Below are 19,718 nucleotides of genomic sequence, written 5' to 3' on the forward strand. Positions count from 1 at the left end.
AATAGTTATTAGTTAAGTTATTAGTTTAGTTATTGGTAATTTAGTTACTTTAGTTATTATTATAATAAAAGTTAATGTGTATAAAATTGGCACTACATTAAACTAGTCATTAGCACATAAGTGAGTGTAAGCGTGATGCTATATTCGGCAAGCTGTCAGTGCTAAAAAGGTATAATAATTGATACTAATAGCAGTTTGGTCTTGGAACATTAATATATTTAGAGAATTTATAGAACTATGTGTGATTTATGCTTTTACCTACATAGTTCCATAAAACATCAATTTATAAATACATATCGATTTTCTTTCCATGTAGCGCACATTTCAAATGCCGCTCACTTGTTGAGTAGGAGGGGAAGGGGGAGGAGGAGGAGGATAGCCAAGTGCACAAGTGTATGGGGCATCCAGTCGTCTGCACAAGGAAGTTGCCTCTGCGGCGCTTCGACTTCCTTGACATTGAAGCAAGGATTTTGGCCCCGCCAAAAGCGCACTCGCCTCGGAAGTCACGCTATTTGAGTGTGTTTGTGTGTGTGTGTGTGTGTGTGCTTGTGGTGTGGTGTAGTGTAGCTCGGTGGTTTGGTGGTGCGGTGGTTCGGTGGTTCGGCTGTTTGGTTGTTTGGTGGTTCGGTGGCGGTGCTAGCAATGCTGTTTTTTAGTCGGTCGGTCATTGACCGTTGCGCTGAGACGCAGTGACGCCGCTGCCATTGGCATGGCCGACGCGGTGGCTGCGGCAACTGCGGCAACAGTGGCAACTGCGGCAACAGAGGCAACAGCGACAACTGCGGCGCTGTTATCCTGCCATCTAACTGGTGGCCAAGAGGCCAGAGTGAGATGCGGATACCCAGAGATCGCTCGCAATGGCTATGGCTATGGCTATGGCTATGGGAATGGGTACGGCTCTGGCTCTGATGACGACAACATTAGCCGCTGCTGCTGTTGCTGCTGCTGTTGCTGCTGCTGTTGCTGCTGCTGCTGCTGTTGCTGCTGCTGCTGCTGCTGCAGCGTCGTCTACCCAACTTGTTGGACAAGTTGACGGCCTACGCGAGTGTGCATTGCATTGATTGGGGTATTGGGGGACTGGGGGTTCCCAGGGGGGCGGGGGATCTCAGATCTGGGGAGATGGCAGGGGAGTGGGTGGGGGGGCAGGCGAGGGGAATTGGAGGCTTGTGCGTTTGCGTTTGCGCAAAAGTCAATGAACTCCCGCTGCTGCAGTGCGGCAGTGCAGCAGTGGGGGCGTCTTGCTGCCAAAGTGGTGCGCTTGCCATGTGGATGTATGTGGTGTGTGGTGTGTGGATGTGTGTGGATGTGTGGATGTGTGTCGCATGGAATTCGCACGCAGACATGTGCAGGCTGGGAATGTAGGTAAGCCACTTGTTGTTGTTTCTAACCTTTTTGCAATGCATTAGGCAACCGACTCACTGTCAACACTTGGCCAGAGTGCATTGATCTCGCCATTGAGTGCGAGTGTTTGGCTCCATTTGGCAGTGCGTGTTTGCTTTGGGAATGGTGATGGTGATGGTGATGGTGATGGCTATGGCGATGGCAATGTGGTGATGTTGTGATGGATAGTAGATGGTGGATAATGGGAGATTGCATGACACAGTGACCGGAAAACGGACTGCCTTAATGACTGACTCTTTCGTTTTTCAAAATCAATGCTCTGGCTATTAGAATGCAAGCTACCCAGCTACTCAGCTCCATAGCCAAGCCCCCCTTTCACCTTCTCTTCATGGGATCCAAGTGCGAGTGGGTGTCGCCGCACAGTTGCGGTACTCAGCTGGCATAATACCAAGCCAAAGCCATATAGCCATATAGCCATAGCTAAAGCCATATAGCCATAGCCTACGGTTGTAGGCCAGCGGTCAACGACCGCCAGCAGACCGACGACAAAAAGCAGCCGCAGAGTCGCCGCCGCTCGGCAGCGGCAGCTCAACCAGTTGAACGACCCACTGAACCAACTTGTCATTTGACCATGTCGCCAAGCTGCTGCTGCTACTGCTGCTGCTGCGGATGCTGCTGCTGCTGCGGCTGCTGCTGCTGCACCGCTATAGCCATATACCCCAGAAGAGGAGAAGCCAGCGATGTCCTGGCTGCAATTATCGCACACCTTAATGGCCGGCTAATTGCATTTCACCCATTTGTCACTGCCCGCCACCTAAGTGCCCCGTGGCCTACCTCCTGGGGTGGATCCCTTGGACTCCACTGGACCCTCTCCGTATTGGACTGTATGTGCTGTATGTGCTGTGTGTGCTGTGTGTGCTGTGTGTGCTGTGTGTGCTGTGCGTGCTCCCAATCCATGTCAATTACCTTGCGAAAGTAGCTGTTGCGGATATGAAGCAATAATAAAACCATAATGAGAGAAACAGCCCGAAGAAGAGGTACAGAATTTGGCAATTACTTATTATTGAGGCAGCCTCTCTTGACCAGCTGCCAATTTAGCAGAGTTTCACGAGTCACTGCTTGGGGTTCCTGTTCCCGCTGCTGCTGCTGCTGTTGCTGCTGCCGCTGCAGTTGTTGCAATTAAATTTGGCCTCAAAAAAAAAGCCGCCACGCAGCAGCCGAGCGAGGAGAAAACCGGGAGTGGCCACAGAATCCCAGGCACAATCTACAGTTCGGGTCATCGATGAGTTTCCGTTGGGGTCAGAGGCATTCATTTCGTGCAACATTGTTGCCGAATCCAGTGCCGCAGGGTAACAGGTTTCGAAGTGTATCAATTACCAATTACCACCCCACACTGGCACCTTCCCTGGCAGATAGTGGCGTGGTCCACTGACACTGGTGTCACTGGTGTCTTCTGGGTGTCTTCTTGGACTATCTTAACCAACTACTTAGTTAACAGACTACTCTAAAGTTTAGGAAATCCATTACCTAAATCGAAATACATCAGGATGAAATCGATTACAACCAGGACAGAATGCGAATAAAGTAGTGCCCATTGAACTTTCTTTGGAATTATAACCAATATCTCATCATTAGTTATTTCAGTTAATAATGCTACTTCATAGATGCTATTTCTCATAGGCACTTTGTGATAGATGCCTCATGTTTTTGGCATAAGTACATAGTTGGCACCACTGCTGCAGTTGAAAGTCACGTGTTCGCGGTGCTCGGGGCTTCCCATTTGGGCCGAAAGTAATGCCAAGCGGACAACAGCGGTCACAAAAATAGGGTCGAGAGTTGAGCGAAAGCCATGTCCTATGAAAAGCTTGTGTATAAGCTATCCCACTATCCCACTGATTACGAGATCTTTAGTAATTTATGAACGCAGCATTGCAGTGACACTTTCTTGGCCCCAGCTGTTTTTGTGTGTGCCTAGTAGTGTCATGTTTTGGGGCCCAATGCATTTGCATGCAGCCCATGAATCGCAATTGCATGCTGATGCGGATTAGCATGCACCGGGCGTCTTGACTTCGATACGCAGCTCGATCGCTTTTTATATAATGCCAGGCAGCAGCGGCAGGTGCTTCCCCTAGTTCACGGCCTCGAGCCACCCTCGCATTCTATGTGTTAGTTACAGGGTAGCAATGCAGCAATGCAGCAGGCTGGCGTTTGCAGTTTGCAAGTGTCGCATTTGCATTGAGATTTGTCGCCGCAATTGAATTGCCAATCGCTGACATTGTAATTGTGCCCGAGAGCACAATTCATGCAAATGGAAAATAGAAAATGGAAATGGACGCGTTCAAGATGAGATGCGTTAATCTCGCCCCCTGATTAGAAACCCAAACCCGCACCCACCCACTCCATATATGTATGTATGTACTTGTATGTAGTATGTTGTATTGTAGTATTGTAGTATGTAGTAAGTGTGCGAGTCCGTGGAGCGTTGCACAATCATCAGAATGGATCGCCGCGTTTCATTGAGCTTGTCAATCGAGCTGATCGATCGATCGATCCTGGCACTGGCACTGGAACTGGCAATGTGGCACTGGCACTGGCACTGGCATTATCCAATGCCTAGTCCAAGGCCCATTTGAAATTATCATATTATTATTAAACGATCGTACGTAATCACTGGCGCTGGATGGGATCTCAGTGCTATATCTTCGCATATAGTCAGATCTCGTGGAAGCTGCAGCCCTTGCCCTTGCTGTATATAAACACAGAAGCCAAGAAGCCAAGAAGCCAACTATCCAAGACAACCTTGTGTGATTATCTATGAGTAAGACCAAGGGTTTCGATCGGAGATCTTTACTTTAAGATCTGGTTAGCCGACTTATGGGGCCGAGATCAACGAACGCTTTCAATAGGAAATTGAAATTGAAATCGAAATCTGAAAACGAAATGAATACAAGTCGCATGTTTTCTTTGTCGCCATCATCATAGTATGTATATTGATTTCTGTCGTTCTGTCCGTTCACGATCTCGATGTTTTCTTTCATCAGTTTCTGCCACTAATATATGCGATGATTAGCGGATTAGTGGGCTGGTTATGAGCGATTAAGCACCTCGATTCCATATGGCTTGAATTGGACTTGGAATTGGAATTGGAATTGAAATTGGAATTCGAATTGGAATTGGAACTGCTTCACTTTCAGCATACAGTGGCTGCGATTCGTTGACCCCGCGGATGCAGAACCTTGGAATTAGCATCTCAAGTTGCTGCTACTGCTGCTGCTGCTGCTCCACATACGCAGATACGTAGATACAGTGCTAGTTCCTAGGACCAGGATTTAGATTGAGATATATGTAGCAGCAAGACGAAACTATACTTGATATCCTAATCACTTAATTCATTTTCTTCCGGTCAAGTTTGTTATGAAACGTAAAGATACAGATACATTCGAAGGACGCAGATACTTGGTGCTTCCCCGGCACGCGGCCAGAAAACCCCAACTATTTTCCACGATGACTTCATCAATGTGTTGCCTATCTGTGTGTGTGTGTGTGTGTGTGTGTGTGTGAGCGGCACGTGCAAGCGTTTGCATTTGTTTGTGGTTGCTTGTTAGTTTGTAGTTTGTTGTTGTCTGTTGGTTGTTGGTTGTTGGCTGTTTGTGTGCGCTGGGCGGGCAGGTGTCGAAACAATGTGTGGCGCGCAGCTTAATTAGAATGTTGCCACATTGGTAGCATTGGTAGCAGCAGTGGCAGCCAAGAGACCGCCCGAATAAAGGTGTCAGAACAAGTTGAGGCGGCAATTTGTCAGCCAGCAGCCAGCAGCTAACAGCTAACAGCAAGTCGCCACTTTACATTCGAAATGCATTTTTTGCATACGCCAGACATACAGATGCAGTTAAAGATACAGCTACAGATACAGATGCAGTTAAAGATACAGATACAGATACCGAGACCAATACGAAGCAGCTCTCATTTTCTGATTTTACGAGATTTCTGATTTTACTTGAGATCCGCCGCCGCCGCCAGACCAGACAGCCTGAAACTGGCTAACTTGGCTAACGTGGCGGCTCACTTCACACTGTTTACTACTCACTACTCATTACTCACTACTCACTACTCAGTACTCACTACTCACTACTCACTACTCACTACTCACTACTCACTACTACTGAGTAGTGGTTGGCCAGTGAGTGTGTGTCCATGTCCATGGATCCGTTCATGCGCAAGGTTTTCGGCTGCGGGCCCGATCTTTGGTTTTGGCCACCCGCCACCCCAGCAGCAGCCCACTACAGGTGGCACTACTGCCACCACTGCCACCTCTCGATGCACTGGGTGCATTGACCTCAAAATGGCTCAAAAGCCATTGAACTGCTGCAGTCGCTCTTACCGCCGCTTGGCTTGGCTTCACTTGGCTCTACTTGGCTCTACTTGGACTCGGTCGGATCGGATCGTATCGGATCTGATCGGTCAGAACAGAAGATAACTTATTCTCATAAGTGGTATGCCCATTTTTAGCAATTTCTGCAAAAAGTAATACAATTACTAGAATGCTTTTAAGAAGCTATTTAAAATAGAGTTGAATTACTCTGTTTATGGTACTTAAAATGCAAGATAAATATTTGGAAAAGACGCATCCAGATATTATGTAGAAATTACACTTGCGAGATTGATCCAATGCTGTAGATCGTAAGCTTGCAAAATAATTATCTATTTATCCTTGCTGCAAAACGATCAAGGATAATTGAGTCAAGAAGATAGTTTAAATCTGTACCAGACTTTGCCCTGGATCCGCATCCGAATGTGAGTGCAAATCCAAAGCCAAATCCAAATCCAAATCCAATTCCAAATCCGATGCAGCGAGCATTGAGAGCGAGATTGAAATGAAAATGTGACCGAATGTAAATTCTTTTGATTTTATTGCCAGCAATTTCAAGACCCGACAGAATGTAGTCACTGGAATCCACTGGCACGTTCTTTGGGTGGCTGCCGTAGTCGTAGTCGTAGTCGTAGCCATACCCATGTCTGTAGTCGGTTGGTTGGATGGGTTAAACGAACGCTGGCTTGGCCTATGAAAGATGTCAAGGTATCTCTGTAAAATTCGTATTCGATTTTGTACGCCAATCACATTCACTCCGTCCGTCCGTCCATCCATCCATCCATCCGTCTATCCAACTATCCGTCCGTCCGTCGTGCAAATAGTCGCCGCAAAGCACACAAATCACACAAATCACACAAATCACTCGAAACACACAAATCACACGAATTGTAGAAAACAAAGCCACTAATTGCTGAAGTCACCAGTTTTTGGGAGGCACCATGTGCAGATGTGCACTACCAGCTGGCTGGCCCGTAAAAATCAAGATGGGTCGGATGACCGTAGGCAGCTGACTGCACTCGGGTGTCTTCTGCCACGGATCGCCGTGACTTAACCCATTCGTCGGCGCATTCCACACTGCTTAATTGCTGGCCAATCATCATCAACGCCGCCGACTGCCGGATGCACTGCCTCAAGCTCGCCGCCTGGTGGCCTCAAACTCCAAATGGCTGGGGTATCCGAAATGCGACTTACGATGGCGGCCAAATCGCTGACTCTGGATGAAAGAGCAGACGCTGGCCTGGACAGCTGGTGCCCGATGGTGGCCGCTGTTCTGGTGCTCAACCTTGGACTTTGCCACCAAATGCGAGATGCTCCATTAATGTCGCAAACCATCGGACACAGCACATTTGGTTGGGGGGCTTGAATTACCATTCCATTCGCGGCGCGTGCCATAAAGCTTCGTCGCATAGAGCGGAGAAAATATATATATATATATATATATATATATGTGTATTTGTTACTATATTGGATGAGTGCATAAACATTGGAATTGGGTTAAAAAATAAAGCACGCAAACTACCTTGACACATTTTTCTGCACTGGAGCAAGCAGCAGATCGATTGCTCGCTTTCGAAAATGAAATATTGGGTGTGCAAAGGGTAAACATGTGTGGAGCACACACACAGAATGGAGCCGACGGCGGAGGAGGTTCATCCATTCCCATTCGCAGTCCCAATCCAATCCAATCCGATGCCCATTCCCATTTCGATTCCCATTCCCATTTCGAGAGCTGGCCACTATCAATGCGCTGTTGCAACTGTAATATTAATGCCTGACGAAACCCGTGCCTCTGTGTGCTCTGTTCCGTGATAAGGGAACGCGAATACGCCACGTGAGCTGGGTGCCATGATGAGGTGCCCCCGATTCGATTCAATTCGATTCGATTCGATTTCCAGTTCCAGTTCCACTTCCACTCAAGCACACACACCGAAAATTCGTGCGCAATGCGCTGATTAGACGCATTATATCAGCATGAGTGTGTGGAAATGCGTTGGGGGCTATCTCCGCCGACGTTGATGTGGCCACCACCCAGTCTTGGATCTTCGAGCGGCGATCCTTGGATGCCAACCCTTGGATGTAGAGCAAACTTGGAGTTGCGATGCAATTTGTAAGCCAAGCTACTTTCTATTTAATACAAATTATGGCAATTATGTGACCTTAGCAATGTAATGATTTGAAACATAAAACCATATAGTTCATTCTCTTGGAATATAAACCTTAAATTAATATATATAAACTTTTATTTTATGTTTTTATTATTTGCTCAATATGTTATTGTATGAACTAGCCATGCTTCAACCAAGTCAATCTACAGCAGCCAGAATCCTTATATAAAATCCCTTTTTTTTTTGGGTGAAATTATGTTAGCACGAATTGCGAGCCCCAATTTGTGTTTTCGGTGACCCCGATCCCCAATCCCCAATCCCCGAGCCCCGATCCCCACCCCCTTGAGTCCCCTTAATCCCACAGCTGCTTGTGCCGTCTGCGTGCCCCGCTTTTAGCATTTTTATTTCGTTTTTTACCACATTTAGCGCAGCCAGGCAGTCGAAAGGGTTTAAAAATAAGAATACCGGCCGCGTTGACAGGCAGCATCCGCTCGCCGTTGGGTTCATGTCCTTTCCCTTTGCCATAGGATGTTGCCCCGACAGGCCAATGATCTTGGCGTCTGCGTCTGTTGAACCGTCTGCCACTCAAGAACATTGTCGCTGCCGAGGATCGCACCGAGGTGGATCGGTGGTGGATCGGTGCATCTGAGGATGTGGACCCATGTGTCTGGACAATGGAAAGGTTCGGCGACCGCTGCACGCAGCCAGAGCTCGCCCGTTGCCGCCACTGGCGGGTCATTAAAATGTACAGGTAAATTTCAAGTTAATGCCACGGAAAGGCTATGGCCTGGGTGATCGTAGATCTTGATGCGCTGCTCCTTTGTCCACAGATCGCGCGAGGAGTCAACGGCCGCCGGATCTATTTTAGCGCATGCCATTGGCCCTGAACTTGTTTGTCCAGCCTCGCGGTCCCTTTCCACTTCCACTTCCTCGCTGCCACTTGCATCCCCCCCTCCCCCCCCCACACGCTGCTAATCGCCCGCCGCCATTCCTTTCCAGAAGTTGCAGTGCCGACATGACTCAGACCGCTCCGTCAGCTGGAAATCCCCAGGCAATGGCATTTACCCAAAAGGGCTCCTTGTGCTGCTCGTCCATTGTCCATCGATAATAAATAATAGTATTCTAGAAAATATGTTCCATGTTCTGTGCTACCATACTATCTTATGCAAGTTTTCTCGCTGTGCAGGGAAAACCCCGGCTCATTTTATGGGCCTGCTGTTGTTTTGCCTGCGGCTTAGGTAAACCCAAATCGAAAGCAATTCAGCAGCCGCGAAATTAAGGAATACACAGGAAAAGTGCAAATGTGGCTGAAATAGAAATGGAAAGGTAGAGACGGTCGATTGAATAAATTCATGTCCGAAGTTAGGTACTCAGGATGGGCCGGCCATCCGGGCAGCTGGATACCCTTTCTTCCGCCATATGAGTACTGTGATCTGATCCCAAACTAGCGGCGTTTCCTACGGTGCGTAGCTCGCCCATTCGATCTGGATGCGGATCTCGATCTCGGCCAGCTTAGTGCGCCGCCGAGTGGGTGTAATGAATGTGCATATGATAAACGGGCGATTTCATTTTCAAATTTTACATTCGCACTCTCATTCTTCGATGCCGAAACCCGAAGCCTGCTGTATGCTATATGCTATATATGGTTTGCTATATGGCACATGGCACATGGTATATGGTATATGGTAACTGATGTTACCATTGTCTGGACGGCCTTCGGCGGTCGCTCTTCCTCCGTTCCCGTTGCTGACGTAGACACACGTTGACAGCTCGCCGCTGCCCTGTTTGCATTTCTGTCCGAGAGACTCGTTTCAAATTCTAAAGAAATTCCAGTAATCGCAGAGCTCTGCTGGCGACTGGACGTCGGGATCCGAGAATCAGGGAGACCAAGAAGCTGGCAACACGACAAGCCGACTAACTGACTAACTGACTAACTGACTAACTGACTAACTGACTAACTGACTAACTGACTAACTGACTAACTGACTAACTGACTAACTGACTAACTGACTAGCTGACTAACTGACTAACTGACTAACTGACTAACTGACTAACTGACTAACTGACTAACTGACTAACTGACTAACTGACTAACTGACTAACTGACTAACTGACTAACTGACTAGCTGACTAACTGACTACCCGAGGAACTGAGGAACTGAGCCAAGAATCCCAGTATCATCCGAGAACATCTCTAACAGGAGAAGTAGTCGCGCAGCCAAGGAGACGAGAGGGTAAAGCGAAAGAAAAAAAAAAGTGAGAGCAGGCGGAAATCGAAAGTGATGTCGTCGGACATCGTGGATGTTGTTGGCGGCTACACCGGTTGGATGCCCTCGGTGCAGAGCCTCGGTTTTCTGCTGGTTCCGGGTGCGCTCGTCCTGGTGATTCTGTACCTGTGCGAGCGCGAGTACGAAGACATCCTGGGCGTCTCACCGCCGGGTCCCTGGGGCCTGCCGCTACTGGGCTATCTGCCCTTCCTGGACGCCCGGGCGCCGCACAAGTCACTCCAGAAGCTGGCCCAGCGCTATGGCGGCATCTTTGAGCTGAAAATGGGCAGGGTGCGTACCGTAATCCTCACGGATGCCGCCTTGGTGCGGGATTTCTTTCGGCGCGATGTGATGAATGGCCGGGCTCCGCTCTACCTCACACACGGCATCATGGGTGGATTTGGTAAGCTAAGTAGCGCTAAGCTACCGGGCTTTTCCGGCTCACTGGTGGTTATACCCTCTTCATACCCTGTTCTCCACGACAGGAATCATCTGCGCCCAGCTCGACATTTGGCGACATGCGCGACGCGAGACTATCGATTGGCTGAAGGCCTTGGGCATGACCCGTCGGCCGGGGGAACTGCGCGCCCGTCTGGAGCGGCGCATCGCCCGCGGCGTCAACGAGTGCGTCCAGGTAAGTGGTTCCACCTCCAGGTGGAGGTGGGTTCGCCTGGGTCAGCAGCGGAAAAAAGCGCGACATTTGCCTGGGAGATCTACACTGAACGCTTGAATGCGCACATGGAATAATATGTTTTAATATGCTTAATAAAATTCCAGTTGAATTGAGTTGTATTGAGTGTATTGAATTAAAGTGTAGTATTAGTGCAGTATTGTATATATATTTGCATTAAATTTGTACAACATTTTCCTTTACAGCTATTCGAGAGTGAGGCGAAAAAGAGCTGTGCATCGGAGGTGGACCCGCTGCCGGCGCTCCACCACTCGCTGGGCAACATAATAAACGACCTGGTCTTCGGGATCACCTACAAGCGGAACGACCCCGACTGGCTGTACCTGCAGCGGCTGCAGGAGGAGGGCGTGAAGCTGATTGGCGTCTCCGGGGTGGTCAACTTCCTGCCCTGGCTGCGTCATCTGCCCGCCAACAAGCGCAACATACGCTTCCTGCTGGAGGGCAAGGCCAAGACGCACGCCATCTACGATCGCATTGTGGAGGCCTGTTTGCAGCGGCTGAGGGAGAAGCAGCAGGTGTTCAAGGAGCTCCAGGAGCAGAAGCGGCTGCAAAGGCAGCTGGCGAAGGAGCAGCGCCGGCAGTCAAAGGAGGCGGAAAGGAATGCAAACCAGGAGCAGATTGAGCCCGAAATTGCGGCGGACGAGGATGACGAGGAGGAGAGCGACGAGGAGGACAAGTTCGAGCCGGAGAGCATACTGGAGCACTTCCTCGTCGTACGCGATACGGACTCGCAGCTCTACTGCGACGACCAACTGCGTCATCTGCTGGCCGATCTCTTTGGCGCCGGCGTGGACACCTCACTGGCCACCCTGCGCTGGTTCCTGCTCTACTTGGCCCGCGAACAGCGCTGCCAGCGGCGACTGCATGAGCTCCTCCTGCCGCTGGGTCCGTCGCCCAGCTTGGAGGAACTGGAGTCGCTGGCCTACCTGCGGGCTTGCATTTCCGAAACGATGCGCATACGCAGCGTTGTCCCACTGGGCATTCCGCACGGATGCAAAGAGGAAGCCATCATGGGCGATTATAACATCAAGGGCGGTTCGATGATCGTTTGCCTGGAGTGGGCCATCCACATGGACCCAGTGGCCTTCCCGGAACCGGAGCAGTTCCGTCCGGAGCGCTTCTTGACGCCCGAAGGCAGCTACCAGGCGCCGCCACAGTTCATCCCATTCTCGTCGGGCTACCGCATGTGTCCCGGCGAGGACATGGCTCGCATGATACTCACACTATTCACGGGCCGCATCCTGAGGCGCTTCCACTTGGAGCTGCCCCCGGGCACAGACGTGGACATGGCGGGCGAGAGCGGCATCACCCTGACCCCCGTTCCCCACAAGCTGCGATTCACCAAGCTGCCGGCGATGGAGATGCGCCATGAACCCGACGGATCCGTGCTGCAGGATTAGGTTGCATGAGTGCATCCCATTGTATGCGATTTTTTTTTGTATCCTTAAATATTTTAGTACAATTATTTGTGAATGGTGGCTTATTTAATGCGCTTTTTTGTGGTTTTTTGTGGACATTTTTTAAGGAATTTTCAGTTGCATATTTAATAAATAATTCATGTCAAGCAATAAATGTCTATAATGTATACTTTTATGTTTCCCAATGTCAATATAAGTTTTTTAAAATGGCTGAATGAATAAGAGAGATGGATTTTTAGTGAATTATTTAATTAGTGAATTCTTTAAATTTGTATAAGCTTTAAGTGCGTTAAATTTTCCAGTTTGAGATGTTTTTCTCTATCAATTTGCGACCTTTACTAAAATACTGTCAAGTAAATACAGCCCATTTCATTTTCAAGGTTTTTTCACAAATTTTTCTTTATTTTCGAATCGTTTGCCTATTTTGATGTGTGCTTGTAAGACTAAACCACAGTTTGTTTTGTTGTTTGTTGTTTGGACATTAAGCTAGCACTAATACTACGAATAAACAAGAACGTTAGCTAACTAAACTTAATCGGCCTGCTGGCTTTACACATACGCGATAACCTAACATTAGCGGTAATAATAATAATAATATTAATTATTAACTATTAACTATAAAACTATAAAAACATTGACATTAGCAGTACGTACAAACGAACCTAACTAGGGCGTATATTAACTACGGTTTAATTACAATTAGTTGAACACAGCTTCTTGGGGGTGAAAGAATAGAATTGGTTGCAGTCCTCTGTGTGTTGGTCACAGCTTCCGGCTGCTCTGCTCCTTGTCCAGCTCTAGCTGGGATCCGGATGTGCTCCTCCCACGGGCGGATAGCTACTAACTTATGGCTAAATGGATAGCTCTTAATGGGAGGCCAGTATGGAAATGGCCTCCACTCTTTACATTTCTCTCTTGTGCTTTTTTTTTTTTGTGTTTTTGTGTAGGAACAAAACCGTGCTCTGGAGCGGACCAGGTCCACCTCAGTTGGCGCCAACGTTGCGCATGTGATGCGGATCGGCGGCAGTGGGCGCCAGGGGGCGGCGCTTGAGGCAGACCTTGAAGGACTCCGGCGTAATGGTGGCGCCCACGTTGCCCTTGAGACTGGGCAGCGGCTGACCCTCGGGCAGGGCGATGTCGAAGCAGTGCATGAAGGAGGCGAAGAACAGGAAGAGCTCCATCCGCGCCAGCACATCGCCCAGGCACATCCGCCTGCCCACGCCGAAGGGTATGAAGTACTCCGGCTTGCGCACCTTGCCCTCGGTGTCGATGAAACGCGACGGGCGGAATTCCTCGGGCTTCTCCCACAGATTGGGATCCATGTGGACGCTATTGATCAGCGGGATGACGTGCGAGCCGGCCGGTATGGTGTACCCATTGAGTTCCACATCCCTGCGCGTGGACGAGAGGAGGGGAGAGAGAAGAGAGGAGAGAGGGAGAAATTTGTGATTAGTTTGTGATCGGTGCATCGGCGATTATCAGCGAGCTGCAGGGGCTGGGCCCACTGCGCATTGCAGCTAATCTGGTTACTGGCATCTGTGGAGGCACACAGAAACTGGGCCACGCACTTGGGCTGCAGCGGAGCGGGGGGGGTGGGGATTCGGGGGGATCCGGGGCACGAGCCAGCTGAATGGAGCTAGCCACGACAATGAATGGCAATCAACGAGATCTGGTGTGAATGAACGGACCTCGCGGCATTTGCGTAGATCTCTAAACGCCAGTGCGTAAGCACTCCATCTGCTGATAGCTGCACTATCTGCTTCAGTTCCAGTTCCAGTTCCAGCTCCAGCTCCAGCTCCAGCTCCAGATCCCCCAATACCCCAGCATCCCTTGCACAATCCCCAGTCTCTAATCTCGAGGATGCTTACCTTGTGGGCGAGTGAGTGGTGGCCAAGGGAACGATGCTGGAACGGCGCATCGACTCCAGAATGGTGGACTCGGTGATGGGCAGGTACTGCAGATCCTCAATGGTGGGCAGGCGATGGCGTCCCACCACCTGGTCCAGTTCGTCCTGGACGCGGCGCATCTCCTTGGGATTGCGCAGCATGAACACATTGATCCACAGCAGCGTGGTCTTGATGGTTTCCATGCCGGCGGAGAACAGATCGATGATCACCTGCACCAGTTGCTCCTCTGCAAAAATTGAAGAAGACAAGCAATTTGAGGTCAGTAAAGTTACAGATGGGCAGGTGTGCAGCTGGTGGGGATTGGGGGGTGAGAGGAGGACTTGAACTTACCGTGATTCTTGCCATCGAAGAGCTCGGCATCGGTGCCTTCGGCCTTGGCCTTCTCGATCTCGCAGAGATAGAAGTCGACCAGGTCGCGAATGTTGCTGGGATCGAAGCTGCGCTTGTGGTCATCGATGACGTCCTGGTAGAAACGTTGCATCTCGGCGCGATTCTGGGCGATCTTGTTCTTGGCCGTGGAGATGCTGGGGAAGCACTGCATGGTGGGTATGTAGTCAACGGTGTGGATCTCTCCGAACAGCCGCATGCCCTCCTCAATGAGGAAGTTGAAGCGCCGGAACTTGGGATCATCGATGCTGAACCGGGTGCTCATCATCAGGCTGCAGATCACATTGCTGACGGCCACCGAGATGACGGGTGACATGTCCACGGGCTGGCCATCGCTGGCATGCAAGTGGCCGATGAACTCGTGCACTTCCGTCTGAAGGAGCAGGAGCAGGAGGAGGAGAAAGAAAGAAGGAGGATACGGTTACTAGCTGCTCCCTGCTAGCTTGTAAGGATTAGCGGCAAGCGGGACTCACCATGATGCGCTTCTGCATCTGCTGCTTGCCGTTGCCCATGTAGGTCATGCCGAACTGGCGGAGCTTGTCGTGCAGAAAGCGGCGCTGATCCTTCCACAGTTTGCCAGTGCTGTTGATGATGCCTGGATAATGCAAAGGAAATGGAGGCGATTGAGATACAACTTTAAAGCGAATCGGATCGAATTGGATGGGGAGTGCTGGGCTCTTATCTTTATTTTTAATTTTTTATGCAGCAATCTGTACACTTAATTGAGGTAGGCTCTTGCCCTACTTCGTCAAAATGAAATACCAGAAAAGAAATCACAGCGAAAAATGCACAAGACACACAAACGAAACAAAAGCCAAAAACGTGATTTTGCGGCATGAAAAAAAAGTGCCGCAATGCCTTATCATTGCGTTAAATGCGTATGTACGTATATGAATGCATATATAAACAAGTGCAGCTAAAGGCGATCGAAATCAAATAAGAAAACAAAAATATATAATATCAAAAAATGCAAATAAAAATACAAATTAATTCGAAAATCGATAATCGAAAATCAAAGAGAGCGGAAAGAAAATGAACCGAAGCGACAAAGAAATGCCAGTGGAATTTCTTCACTTAATAGGCGGCTTTACTCAATCTCACTACATCTCAGGTACTAAATTTTAAGTTTAAGTTTAAATACGTTTAAGTACGTTTAAGTTCAAATACGTTTAAGTACGTTTAAGTTTAAATACGTTTAAGTACGTTTATTTATTCGTTAAATCTGGACTTGACTTTCTGACGGCCAGACGGGCAGATGACTTGATAATTTTCAGCTTTCGCAGCGGATTTATAGGAAATATTTCCGAGCTAATTTACCTATAGTACCTATAGTACGTACTCTACAAGTACGTAGTAAACAGAGTAGTAAATACTAATTTCACGTAAACAGGTGGCTTATCAGCATCTATATATACTTCTATAGCCCACCGCCCATCTCCGCCAGCACTTTGTAACCAATATTGTTTAGTGGGCTTCCAACTCACCATAGCCATTCAGCGTCTGCATGAAGGGAGTGTCCGGGCGTCCGGTGAACTCCTCGCGCCGGAAGCACTCGCGGATCATCTTGTAGTCGCTCATCACGACGGTCAGCTGGCTGCCCAGTCGCGTGGAGAACAGGGATCCGTACTGCTTGGCCAGCTCCATGAAGCGTGTGTGCTTCTCGTTGCCCATGAACAGCAGATAACCGATGACGGGCAGTCCCCAGGGACCTGGCGGCAGTTTGCGCAGCTCCCGGTAGTTCCTCACCAGCCACTGGAGGAGTGTGACCAGGGCCAGCAGGCCCAGGAAGACCATCAGCAGGTGCTGGGCATCGCCATCCTGCTGCAGTTGCAGCTGGCGCAGCAGAAACTTGATCAGGTACGAGTCGGCCAGCATGTTGGGTGGGTGCCTTGCTGCGGTGGGTGGGTGTGTACAGGTGGTAGTGATTGCTCCGCCTGGCGCTCCTCTCTAGGTGCTCCTCTCAAGGTGCTCCTGGTGCTGGTGGTTCGCTCTGCCCTGGCTGTTTAGGTCGCCTTTCTTGGGCGGATTTCCCTTTTGCTGCTTGGTGCTCGCTTATTTACTGCACTGCTTGGCGGCCATTGGTGGTCACTTTTGCTTTTACTCGCTTTCGACTGGCACTTGAAAAAAAAAATGCAATTTAATGCGTGGCGCTGCGTTGCGATTCCTTTGGAATAGTGTTCAGTTTTTTTTTTTTCAAAATTATTTTGTACTGCGCGTATTTTTAGGATGCCGAAAAAAACCGTAAAAAAAAATATATTATCTCTATATATTTGTGATAATAATAAACTGTGGTGTACGTTTCAATACGTAGCGTATGAAACGGTTTGGCGGTTTTTGGTTACGGCAACGGAGACGGAGAGCCGGAGACGATTTCGCGTCGAGCGTTTATAGTTTTCGACTAATGGCTCGACCGTATGTCCTTGCCACTTTTATAACAACTCGAGCCCGCTTCGAGCGCGCGAGTGAGCAGAGCGCCAAACGAATGATCGACGGCGATGGGGCGCTCGGTCTCGTTGTCGTTGTCGTTGTCGTTGTGCTGTTGCTGTTGCTGTTGCTGCTGCTGCTGCTGCTGTTGCTGCTGCTGTTGCTGTTGCTGTTGCTGCTGCTGTTGCTGTTGCTGGTCTGTGTCGGTATCGTTCGGATTCGGCTTCTCAACGGCGGCTTTAGCTTCAGCTTCACTGCTTCAGTGTTTCACTGCTTCAGTGCTTCAGTGTTTCAGCTTCAGCTTTAGCTTTAGCTTCAGTTTGAACCTCAGCTCTTCAGCTCTGCAGCTCAGCAGCTCAGCTCTGCAGCTCTTCAGCTGCTCCAAGCGCCCGACGCCGTCTGTTTTGGGGCCTCTGGTCGCTGGCTGTTGGCTCCAACGCGACGCCGGCAGAGGTCCGCTCCCCCACCTTCCATCTTCCGCCTTCGGTCGCCCGCCCAATTGAAATCCAAGAGGGGCGAGGTAAGCGACCGCCCTCCCTTCGCCACACCCCTCCCTACCCACCGCCACAAGCTCTCTAGACGGAGCAGCGCCAAGACACCCCCCGCCCCCGCTCCCTCCACCACGCAGCAGCAGCGGGCAGCCAACATCGAACCGATCGCTTACAACATGTTCGCCGCTGTGTGTTTGAGTGGAACTCAAAAGCGCTCAAACTCGAGCCGAAAACGAAAAGAAAAAAGAAAGAGAAACAAATATACTCGTACTCTTTAAATTTCTCTTTCGAAATTCAAATTCTGTTAAATGTGGCTAAATTAATTTGGTATTATAATGATTTAAACATTCAGTGGCTTTTGTTGGAAATTATTATTACCATTAAATTGTGATAAAAAAAGAATTAAAATTGAATAATTGTTGCTCAACTTGTCTTCATCGCTATCCTAGTTATTAATGTGATCCTGAATATAGATCCTTGTGCACCTAAACATTATGGTCAGAATATTTCCTTGCTCAAGCAAATATTTTAAATAATTATCAGCTTTTTTAATAATTCCGGTTAATACAACATTTATTTATAAACAATGCATTCCTCTAAAATAATTCTTGTGTACCTTACGATAAATGTACGTATATATGTATATATTTTATTGCAATGTTTCTCCTTCTATTGAAAAAAGATATATAATTTCTGTAAAAAACACTAAGAAACACGGAAGGTTTGTGAGATCTTAAGAACCCTCTGCTAACCTTATAAAACTGTTATATATGGTATAAGATAACGAATATGTGGGCTTAGATGTAAAATCCATTTGATTTGTTTAATCTTACTTGTATTTCATGAACTCTGATAAACGGTAACCAAAAATCACAGCACCCACGCTGGAACCGAGATTGATTGAGATAGGATATGGAAATTGATTTGTATCAATAGATAATGGCGCCTTGAGGAGCGGCGGCTTTATAGAGATCAACCCAGAGCCGCAAAGCGGAAGCTGCTGCACTGGATACCTCATCCATCCGCAAATGGTAGCTGTATCTGTAGCTGTATTTGTATCTGTATCTGTATCTGTATCTGTATCTGTATCTGTATCTGTATCTGTATCTGTTGCTGTAGCTGTATCTGTATCTGCAGCGCGGGCCAAGCGGAATCGAAAGACCGAAATCCAATGCAAATTTGCATTTTGGGTCAATAGCGAAGCCTTCAGCGAGTTATCGCCGCTCTAGAGTGGGGGCTCAAAAGCAGCGATCTCGTGTTTCCTCCAGCTGGAGGAGCTGGCTGGAGGAGGGCGGGATCCAATCCTCCTCCTCCTCCTCCTCCTCCTCCACCTCCTATTGATCCTCCTCCTACTGATCCACCTCCTACTCCAGTGGGCTGCGGCTGTTCAACGGGTTTGCTGGATTTCAACAATCTGGCGCGTGTGACGTCAGCGGCCTGCAGCTCGCATTCAAGTTCAGTATCGATCGATAGCAACAAACAACATAACGATATCAGCCAACGAATAACAACGGCGACCCATCTGAGCTGAGCTCATTTTCGGCATTCAATTCAGTTAAACAAATTCAAATTCAAATGGATGCATCTGTAATCAATTCTGCAGAAGTTTCTGCCTCGTTTTGTATCTGTATCTTTTTGGTATCGTTGGTATCTTTGGCATCTTTGTCGGTCATTTGTTTGTTTTTCAACTGATTTGGCTTTTAATATTTATCTGTTGTGCCGGTTCTTTTGGCTTAAGGACAAGGTCCGACCCTCGGATTGGCTGACGTCGAACACGGAAAATACGCGCACTCAAGAAATTTCGAAATATTCATATGCATATGAAAATGTTGTGTCTGAGATTCAGATGGTGATGGCGATGGCGATGGAGATGGAGATGGCGATTGTCATTGGAATCGAAGAGCAGGTCCATCGTTGACCAAATGGAGCGGCATTTCCAACGAATTGTCGAAGGTCGTCGCAGTGGAAAACCCTAGAAATTTCGGTGCCTTTGACCCAGTTCTTCGGCAATCCGGCATCTGGAATCGCCCAAGGCAACTGCTCCCTACGATGGCATAAGCTATGATCCGGCTGCTGTTCAGCGGCAATTAACAAATATTTATGCAAATTGCAGCTGCTGGAGCAATTCACATACAAGTATACATACATACTGACCAGCGGCCAATGAACTAATTTGCATCTGCTCGATTTCGATTTCGGTTTAATCGACATTAGAATACCGCGAGTGCGGATGTCCCGGGGATTTTGGGGATCTGCTCATCCGATCCAAGACAGCACGAGCCAGAGTGCTGATTTGGGTTATCCATCCCGATTCGGCA

General features: G+C 48.7%; 2 protein-coding genes across 2 annotated transcripts; one reads left to right on the forward strand and one right to left on the reverse strand.

Moving 5' to 3' along the window:
- The first annotated feature begins 9,543 nt into the window (after positions 1-9,543).
- On the forward strand, positions 9,544-12,309 carry LOC120456788 (cytochrome P450 306a1). Its single transcript, XM_039643806.2, has 3 exons — positions 9,544-10,485; positions 10,568-10,716; positions 10,959-12,309. The coding sequence occupies exons 1-3, from the start codon at positions 10,098-10,100 to the stop codon at positions 12,171-12,173; spliced, it is 1,752 nt and encodes a 583-aa protein (XP_039499740.1). The 5' UTR covers positions 9,544-10,097; the 3' UTR covers positions 12,174-12,309.
- A 254-nt stretch (positions 12,310-12,563) lies between these two features.
- LOC120456502 (cytochrome P450 18a1) lies at positions 12,564-16,983 on the reverse strand. Its single transcript, XM_039643369.2, has 5 exons — positions 15,970-16,983; positions 14,959-15,080; positions 14,429-14,858; positions 14,060-14,324; positions 12,564-13,583 (listed from the first exon to the last, which is right to left on the reverse strand). Exons 1-5 carry the CDS (start codon positions 16,358-16,360, stop codon positions 13,175-13,177), a joined length of 1,617 nt encoding a protein of 538 aa, XP_039499303.1. The 5' UTR covers positions 16,361-16,983; the 3' UTR covers positions 12,564-13,174.
- Between the last annotated feature and the right edge of the window lie 2,735 nt (positions 16,984-19,718).

The sequence above is a fragment of the Drosophila santomea genome, chromosome X (genome assembly GCF_016746245.2).
Source record: "Drosophila santomea strain STO CAGO 1482 chromosome X, Prin_Dsan_1.1, whole genome shotgun sequence".
Taxonomy (NCBI): domain Eukaryota; kingdom Metazoa; phylum Arthropoda; class Insecta; order Diptera; family Drosophilidae; genus Drosophila; species Drosophila santomea.